Source organism: Apium graveolens, chromosome 7 (assembly GCF_009905375.1).
Source record: "Apium graveolens cultivar Ventura chromosome 7, ASM990537v1, whole genome shotgun sequence".
NCBI lineage: Eukaryota > Viridiplantae > Streptophyta > Magnoliopsida > Apiales > Apiaceae > Apium > Apium graveolens.
The window spans coordinates 260,341,007-260,350,195 of NC_133653.1; the positions used below are offsets into that span (position 1 = coordinate 260,341,007).

Sequence of the window (9,189 nt, forward strand, 5' to 3'; positions counted from 1 at the left end):
TTTTTAATATGTTGTCAATTAAATTTTATTTGGATATTAAATTCTAAATAATATTAACCATTCACGCATAATTGAAGTTCTCCCTAAAACCAGAAGAAAACAAAGCCATTCTGCAAAATACATCTCCAGTATTTGTTGAGAATTTCTGTGATGTCAGAGGGACTGCAAGTCGACTATTCATTAAGCATTCCACGATGACAAGGGTGGTGTGTCTGAATGCAAGTAAGTGGATGTCATTGACGAGTATCTGTCACCCCGGACAGAACCAGCAATGGATTCAAGTTCAGACATTTCCTCTGCTGTTAACTTCACAGATAAAGCTCCAATGTTTTGGTTGAGATTTTCAATCTTTGTAGTTCCAGGAATGGGACAAACATCTGTTCCCTGGTGATGAACCCAGGCCAGTGCTAGCTGTGATGGAGTACACCCTTTGTTTAATGCAATCTCATTCACCAGATCAAACAGCTTTATATTATGCTCCAGATTTTCTGCTTGGAACCTTGGATGATGCTACACAAAAGAGGGGGACGGGGAAAAGGATCATTAGTCAATTTAACCACATGAAAACGAGCTAAGACCCTATTTTTTAAAACATTTCTCTCGGAGTATTGATTTTTAATGAAGCCAACAACCGTTTTCTTAGAAGCACTTCAAAACCAGAATAATAAAACAACATACAGTTTAAGGCATTTTGCAAATTTCCAGCATAGACAATCAATGTCCTTAAGAGATGTTTAACATCAGTTACTTCATTTTGTGTAAGTATCAGTTCAAGACTCGGAGTACTTGCAATTCAGCAACCAAAGTTGTTAAAAAAATAAATACTGGTTATGTTTCTTAATGCAATAGTTTCGAAAATTTAGATGCAGTTTACAAATTTAACCTTTTTTTAACTAAATTGTGTTTGGATAGATCTCCCTATGCTTCATAGAGCTAGAGCTAGGGTGAAGCCCTAAATTTAACTTCTCTTACTAGCTTTGCATGAAAAACTAATTTATTTAAGAAAGACGTCAATGCACTGAAATTAGATGATCAGTTACATGTTACATTATACTAATGAAACTCAAGCTGCATTTAATGTAGAAACTTACCTTCCTGAAGTCATCTTTTGACAAGTTCGCGACCATATTTAAACCCCCTGACAAAAATCCTCGTCCTAGAGGACTATATGCAACAATCCCGATGCCTAATTCTCTGAGTAATAACAAACTAGTTAACTTGGTCTTTAAATATATTTTCATATTTGATAATCTGTTGGAAGATTCTTTAACAGAAACCAAACCTGCAAGTGGGAATTATGTCTTCCTCCACGTCCCTTGACCACAAAGACCACTCCAACTGCACTGCGGTGATCGGATGAACAGCATGAGCTCTTCTGATGGTAGATGCAGAGGCCTCAGACAATCCTACATACTTAATCTTACCCTCTTCAACTAGTTTCTTCATTTCCCCCATCTGTCAAACAGATGAACAACTCAAGCATGATCAGAGAAATAAAGAATTAAAATAATAAAAACAGATCACGCTAGTAGAAATGGAAAAAAAAAAAACTTAGGTAAGAATCTAATATGTAAAATATTGTAGACAGAAGCTGACATATAATTTCAGTTTACTCTATAGCGTATTAGCATCATGGCATCCCTTTTAAACTCCCAATTCTCTTGGCCTCTGAAAACCAAGTATTAGAACTTTCAAGTGCAAAACTTATTGTGATTTTCTAATAATGTCTCTTATGAAGGCTTTTTTGTTTTGAAGAAACATTTTTACTAGTAATATGATACATTTCAGAAATAAAAGGTTATATAATATTTGTGATATTAGTAGTTACTATCTGCAAATTATGCGAATGGTACCATAATCACACAAACTTTTATCAATTTTCAATTGTATAGTTATTGGCTTATTGCCAGCAACATACTAGTTGTGAATAGTAATATAAAATAGTACTTTTAGCAAGGTTAATAACTTTTCAAGTTGATTAAGGACCCAAGTGGACGGCTAGGTGCCCAAAAATTAAGTATGCTGGATACCTTATTTCAATGGGGACCCTCGGGTAGATTGGGTGTAGATATTAGTGAGAGCGAAGCAGCAAAGTGCTAGGTCAAAGTATATTTGATTCCGATATCACACGATTACCTATATTTAATAATTCTACAACAGAACTTCATCTTTACCTAGTTATGAAAGGTTGATAATATCGAAGATAAGTTCCAGGTGTATCAAATTAGATACAACAATTGATGGTCAATGACATAACGCAATATGTCATTCATGAGCTTATAAAAACAGCACAGGAATTTCTTCTTTATAAGCAGTTAATATATATTACTAAATTGGAATCATTGCTATACTAAAAACTACCAACGGGGTCTTGTTACGTACTTCCTCTTCTCATGTTTCATGAGGTTGAGGGTTCAGATCCACTCTCAGCATATAACATTTGCGGGAGTAGTTGGTGGCAGGAGAGTGGGTGAGTATATGTTGCCGGTCAGTGGTGGGTGTTTGGATTGGTGAGCCTGTTAGGAGGTGGCTTATTGCTGAGCTCTACTCGGGCGGTAGGATGTAAGTTTGATGAGCTGCCCATGTTTGCTGGTTGAAGCCGGTTGTGACCCATAAGTGCATATGAACATTAATATATTGTGTAATTGACCTTATTCCAAAAAAATATTTGAGATTTTGTGATTTTTCAGTTTGAGGGGCACTGGTCTTAGCATAAATACGGGAACTAAAAAATTGCAACCAAAAGTAAAAAAGCCTAACAACTTGACAACTAATTTGTGAAAAAACAAATACAAAAATGCACAGACTAACTACTAACATACCGTGATTTCAATTGGCACACGAGTGTCAACGCGGTGCTGATAATACAAATCAATACAATCAAGCTGAAGCCTCTTTAAGCTGGCCTCACAGGCTGCCCGTACGTATTCTGGGTCGCCCCGAATTTCTCTGAACTGGCTATCTATCCTGACCCCAAACTTGGTAGCCAGTTCAACTTTGTCTCTGACACCATCCTTTAGAGCCTACAATTACATAAACTCTCATTCGATCACTGCCCCACCGGAATATATAATGAAGTATCCAGCACAAAACTGAACCATCACTACAACATTTTTGCAATCATACAACTGTTTTTTTTCGTTGTCTGACAGGTAGAATTTTCGTTGTCTATCCAACACTCGTGTGATCGAAGGTTGGACAACGGTTGTTAATACAGTTGTAATAAGGGAGATTCAACAACGTTTTTCAATACTGGTTACAATCAATAAGGCACAACAGTTACTCTTTATTAACCATTGTTGGAACTTTATTAAAACAACTGTTTCTTTATTCAACTGTTGTCTACCTAACTTAACAACAATGGTTTTGTAGAAAAACCATTGTTGTTACCTTATTTAATATTATCATAAACAACAGTTTATAAACTTCTTTTCTGAATATTTTTTTAAAAGACAATAGTGAAAATAATTTAAACTGTTGCAAAGAATATCAAAAGACAACAGTTTTTTTAAAAAAAATATGTGGAGTGAGACATACAACGGTTTTTATCATTTTTTAAGTGACTTTCACATAATTGTTTATAAAATTAATCTCATTATTTAAAATAAACCAATTTTAAAATAAAATTATATAATGATAATTCAATTGTTATTTCACAATTGAAATTAAATTTATAATACAAAGGTTCTCTACAAGAATTACAAGTATAACAAAGTTTCATTAAAATTCACCAACAAGTTGGTAGTTACCAGTAAAATTCACTTTCATGCCAATTAGGTCCAGTTCTTTAAAATGCATTAAACTGGCTCCATAATAAGCTTCATCAATAAATAGAATGTTACTAACTTCATAAGCAGCTTTCCACTTCTCGTTATATAAAACTGATTTATATGGGGCTCTGTCACCTTGGCTAGTCCTTAGCTATTGCCCACCTTTGATTCTACCAGCTCTCTTAGCAGGGGGGAAACTTTAAGTCTTGACCATTACTTCCAATCTCTAACCATCTGAATATTTCAATTCAGATGCTTTATAACCATTGTATAGCTGCAATGTTGAACTCTGCAAATAATAAATAAAAAACATAAAGTTGTGTAACAAATCATGTAAATATATAATAAGGATGAATTGATAATCTACGAGTCTAAGAACGTGTTCAATATAAAATGAAGATTACAGAATGGATCAGTGCTTATTAAATAGAGACGCAATTCAAATAAATGCAATCCAAGTTGAGAATCTTACCTACAAGGTGATTTACTAAGGAACCATTTGGCATGTATTCGTAGACTAAGATTTTTTGTTGGCCATCAGCACAATATCCCAAAAGATTGACAAGGTTTGGATGGTGAACAATACTAAGTGTCAAAATCTCTCCTAGGAACTCTCGATTTCCTTGATATCCATTTATGTCAAGTTGCTTCACTGCGACAATCTGAAGGACACAACCAAAAGCAGAGTTAAGATTGAAAAAAATTGGTGCAAAGATGGAGGAAGAAGAAACAAAATAATTACTTTACTGGTGCGTGTTATCTGTCCTTTGTACACCCTCCCAAACCCTCATTCTCCTAATAGCAGATCAGGATGGAAGTTCTGTGTTCCAGCAGCTGGTGTTCTTCTGGTGTTCTTCATGGAATCAGTACGCACAATTCTACAGTATATTACAGGAATTATTTAGGTTCCCCAGTCCCTTTTCTAGCAGTGGTTGTGAGCACACACACAACACATGGCTTGACATAAGTATGTGTAAGATGATTACCAACTAAATTGTGCTATTATTCAGAGGAATATAGATTAATATTATATGTGTTCTGCTATGCCTATAACCAAACTTGAATGTCAAAACTAATGGTTAGTGGCAAGCACACAATGCAATAAATTTGATAATTTTGCGGCTGATAAATCACCCATCATTTTCAACATTCACAACACAATCTTGAGCACATTTAAGAACCCACAACAGAAAAAAATAACCAGCATATAATTACAATCAGTGCATGCTCCTTTTATACTATTCACGACTCAAATATCATTTAATATAAAAAAAAAAAGAACCCAACTCGCAGCATGTATCGCAGTTTTTGTTTTAATTCAACACAACTCTAGCAGCACATTTCTGCCATTAAAATAGACCACCCAAGTTTTACCCAGAGAGAGAGAGATCAAATTTAAGACCGACGCAACGAAAATCATATATTTTCAATTCAAAGAAGATAAACATAATGTATCAGAATTTGGAACAAGGAAACACATAATCAAAATATGCAAACATACTAAGTTATAAGTTGACAATAGTTTATAATGTTCTTGCAGACTAGCTTACATTAAATCTTGCATCTCTTAGATTATTAGAATTATAACAATTTAACAGGAGCAGTTACAGGCTTTTACCTGACAAGGCCCAAGTTGAGTATACACCAAGAAGTCTGTGGCCAAGATTTCTTCTTGGCCTTCATCAACAAAACTCTAGCCCAAGCAATCCATCCTTCCCATGACATTCTCTTGTCCCATGGACTTCCCCACTCTAGCAGAAATGTCAAGCCTTTCTCAGCTTCTTTCTCAGCCTCTTCATATCTGCACCTCCAGTCCTCCACAGCTAACATTTGTAACAAATTAAACTAAATGCAACTAAAAAACTACAATTGCCTAACAAACACAAAAGACATTAGAATTAAAGCTAAAAAACATCAATCATGACACCATATTTCATTTCATTTGAGCTTAACAGAGCAAATTGAAAAATACAAATTGCAAATTGTGAAGATATAAATACCTTGGGACGTCTATCAATGAAGAATTTAATGAGCATCTTGAACCCTAATTTAACATCCTTCCACTCCTCCAAATCACAAAACCCTAACAAAATCCCCAAAATCCTAACCACGACTCTCAAACTCGGGGTTGGTTCCAATGACGACAATGGCGGCGACGGAGGCGACGGAGCTGGTTCCAATGACGGCGATTGCGGCGGTTTCAAGGGTTTCGAGTTGGGGTGAAATGGAGGAGACTGAGAAGGGATTTCGGGTCAGGTTGGTGAGAGTAGGGAATGGGCTGGGCTTAATCGATGTGATTTTGAAAATAAAAAGGTAAGAAACCGGAGATAGAAGAGTGGCAGAGGAACAATGAGGGAGATGAAGGCGGTCAGAGATAAGATGGGAAAGGGAAAGGGAAATTGGGGGATCACACAAAAAATGAATTAAAGGAAAAAAGGGAGAGATAAGGGGGGAAATGAAATTTGGAGGAAGGGGGAAATGAAATTTCATTGGAGGGAATGGAAAAATTGGGTGATAATGGGAAAATAATTTAATAAATATTTTAATTTATAATTTTTTTTAATATTTTAATTAAATTTATCGTATTATATATTTATCGTATTATAATTAATTATATTTGTCGTAGTTTAATTATATTTGTCGTATTTTAATTATATTTATCGTAGTTTTACTGGATTTTTCTAATACTGACATGCAAGATTAATTTCAAATTTGTTAATAATTTTTTCTTTTGACTAAAATTGATATATCTTAACATCCGTACGGTTGGATCTTCGAAAAAACCAATTTAAAAAATAATCTTGTGAATCGGGAACGAGTCTCGTTGTCGGGAGTGTAAGTTTTACTAGAATTTTCTAATCCTGACATGCAAGATAAATTTTAAATTTGTTAATAATTTTTTCATAAGACTAAAATTGATATATCTTAACATCCGTACGGTTGGATGGTTGAAAAAAATATTTTAAAAATTAATCTTGTAAATCCGGAACGAGTCTCGTTGTTGAGAGTGGTACTTTATTAGAATTTTCTAATCCTGACATGCAAGATGAATTTTAAATTTATTAATAATTTTTTATTATTTTTTTAAATGGATAAAATAAATATATTTTAACATCCGTACGGTTGGATCGTCCAAAAAATCATTTTAAAAAACTATGTTGTCAATCAGCAATGAATCTTGTTTCACGGATTTGTACCTTTACCTCATTTTTCTTATAAAGTCAAGCAAGATAAATTTTGAAATTTTTAATTATTTTTTTACATGGCTAAAATCAATATATTTTAATATCCGTATGGTTGGATCGTCCAAAAAATCATTTCAAAAAATTATTTCGTTAATCAGCAACGAATCTTGTTTTAGGGAGTTGTGCTTTTACCGGATTTTTCTAATCCTGGTCGTGCAAGATGAATTTTAAATTTTTTAATAATTTTTTCATATGACTAAAATCGATATATCTTAACATCCGTACGGTCGGATCGTCGAAAAAATCATTTTAAAAATCAATCTTGTATATCGGGAACGAGTCCCGTTGTCGGGAGGGGTACTTTTACCGAATTTTCTAATCCTGACGTGCAAGATGAATTTCAAATTTTTTAATAATTTTTTCATATGACTAAAATCGAATATATCTTAACATCCGTACGGTCGGATCGTCGAAACAATCATTTTAAAAATCAATCTTATAAATCAGGAGCGAGTCTCGTTGTCGGGAGAGGTACTTTTATCGGATTTTTCTAATCCTGACGTGCAAGATGAATTTCAAATTTTTTAATAATTTTTTCATATGACTAAAATCGATATATCTTAACATCCGTACGGTCGGATCGTCGAAAAAATCATTTTAAAAATCAATCTTGTATATCGGGAACGAGTCCCGTTGTCGGGAGGGGTACTTTTACCGGATTTTTCTAATCCTGACGTGCAAGATGAATTTCAAATTTTTTAATAATTTTTCATATGACTAAAATCGATATATCTTAACATCCGTACGGTTCGGATCGTCGAAACAATCATTTTAAAAATCAATCTTGTAAATCAGGAAAGAGTCTCGTTGTCGGGAGGGGTACTTTTATCGGATTTTTCTAATCCTGACGTGCAAGATGAATTTCAAATTTTTTAATAATTTTTTCATATGACTAAAATCGATATATATTAACATCCGTACGGTCGGATCGTCGAAAAAATCATTTTAATAATCAATCTTGTATATCGGGAACGAGTCCCGTTGTCGGGAGGGGTACTTTTACCGGATTTTTCTAATCCTGACGTGCAAGATGAATTTCAAATTTTTTAATAATTTTTTCATATGACTAAAATCGATATATCTTAACATCCGTACGGTCGGATCGTCGAAACAATCATTTTAAAAATTAATCTTGTAAATCGGGAACGAGTCTCGTTGTCGGGAGGGGTACTTTTATCGGATTTTTCTAATCCTGACGTGCAAGATGAATTTCAAATTTTTTAATAATTTTTTCATATGACTAAAATCGATATATCTTAACATCCGTACGGTCGGATCGTCGAAAAAATCATTTTAAAAATTAATCTTGTAAATCGGGAACGAGTCTCGTTCACGATAACGAGACTCGTTCCTGATTTACAAGATTAATTTTTGAAATTATTTTTTCGACGATCGAACCATACGGATGTTAAGATATATCAATTTTAGTGATATGAAATTTTTTTTAACAAATTTGAAATCCATCTTGCATGTCAGGATTAGAAGAATCTAGTAAAAGTACTAGTCCCGAAATGAGACTCGTTCCCGATTTACAAAATTAATTTTTTAAAATAATTTTCTCAATGATCCAATCATACCGATGTTAAGATATATCGATTTTGGTCATATGAAAAAATTGTTAAAAAAATTAAAATTCATCTTGCATGATATAAATAGAAATATTAAAATATTTTGACACTAATCATTATAAAAATAAATAAAAAATAAAAATATTATACTCACTTTCATTTAATTCTTTCCCTTGGTCACTCAATCATTTCCCCCTTCACAAAATTTTTTTCCCCCATTTACTTCTAAATCTGATAAAATGTATCCCCCTTTTACTTTCAATCTCAGTCCTCATCTTCAATTATAACATAGTGATGGGCTTCTATAGTGAATTGTTGGGCGGTCATTTTCCCCCCAAAATAAAAAACTCCTCAATAATACTTCTCTCTCTGCCGCTGTCTTTTCTCTATCGATGCTCTCTTTCCCTCTCTCCCACTCTCTCTATGAAAGCATGAATTTTTGGTGTTTCAGGACTCCGAAATTCTTTCTCTCCACTGGACATGTCTATGGCTCCGATTTGGGGCTCCTATTAAATAAAAAGAAACAAGTGCTTTAGAAAGTAAAGACCCCAGCTCTGTTACTTTTGGTGCTCCTAGGTAAGCTTCTTTTTTCAAATCCTTATCTTT

General features: G+C 33.8%; 1 protein-coding gene and 1 long non-coding RNA gene across 3 annotated transcripts; both read right to left on the minus strand.

Moving 5' to 3' along the window:
* On the minus strand, positions 1–3,052 carry LOC141675018 (putative aldo-keto reductase 2). The gene is made up of 4 exons (XM_074481726.1): positions 2,823–3,052; positions 1,283–1,455; positions 1,092–1,194; positions 1–510 (listed from the first exon to the last, which is right to left on the minus strand). Exons 2-4 carry the CDS (start codon positions 1,453–1,455, stop codon positions 181–183), a joined length of 606 nt encoding a protein of 201 aa, XP_074337827.1. The 5' UTR covers positions 2,823–3,052; the 3' UTR covers positions 1–180.
* Positions 3,053–3,757: 705 nt separating this feature from the next.
* LOC141670514 (uncharacterized) lies at positions 3,758–6,157 on the minus strand. 2 transcript variants are annotated; one of them, XR_012554583.1, is made up of 5 exons: positions 5,771–6,157; positions 5,389–5,593; positions 4,513–4,648; positions 4,243–4,432; positions 3,758–4,059 (listed from the first exon to the last, which is right to left on the minus strand). It is a non-coding gene; the product is annotated as an uncharacterized LOC141670514 (long non-coding RNA). The 2 variants fall into 2 exon arrangements; XR_012554582.1 differs by having other exon boundaries at positions 5,389–5,643.
* Positions 6,158–9,189: the final 3,032 nt, after the last annotated feature.

Bases quoted from the DNA above. Each gene is read 5' to 3' on its own strand.
- LOC141675018 (XM_074481726.1), bottom strand. From the start codon at position 1,455: ATGGGGGAAATGAAGAAACTAGTTGAAGAGGGTAAGATTAAGTATGTA. The intron at 1,195-1,282 runs GTTTGGTTTCTG...GTTATTACTCAG, and splicing joins GACATAATTCCCACTTGCAG to AGAATTAGGCATCGGGATTG. The intron at 511-1,091 runs GTAAGTTTCTAC...TCTTTTGTGTAG, and splicing joins CAAAAGATGACTTCAGGAAG to CATCATCCAAGGTTCCAAGC.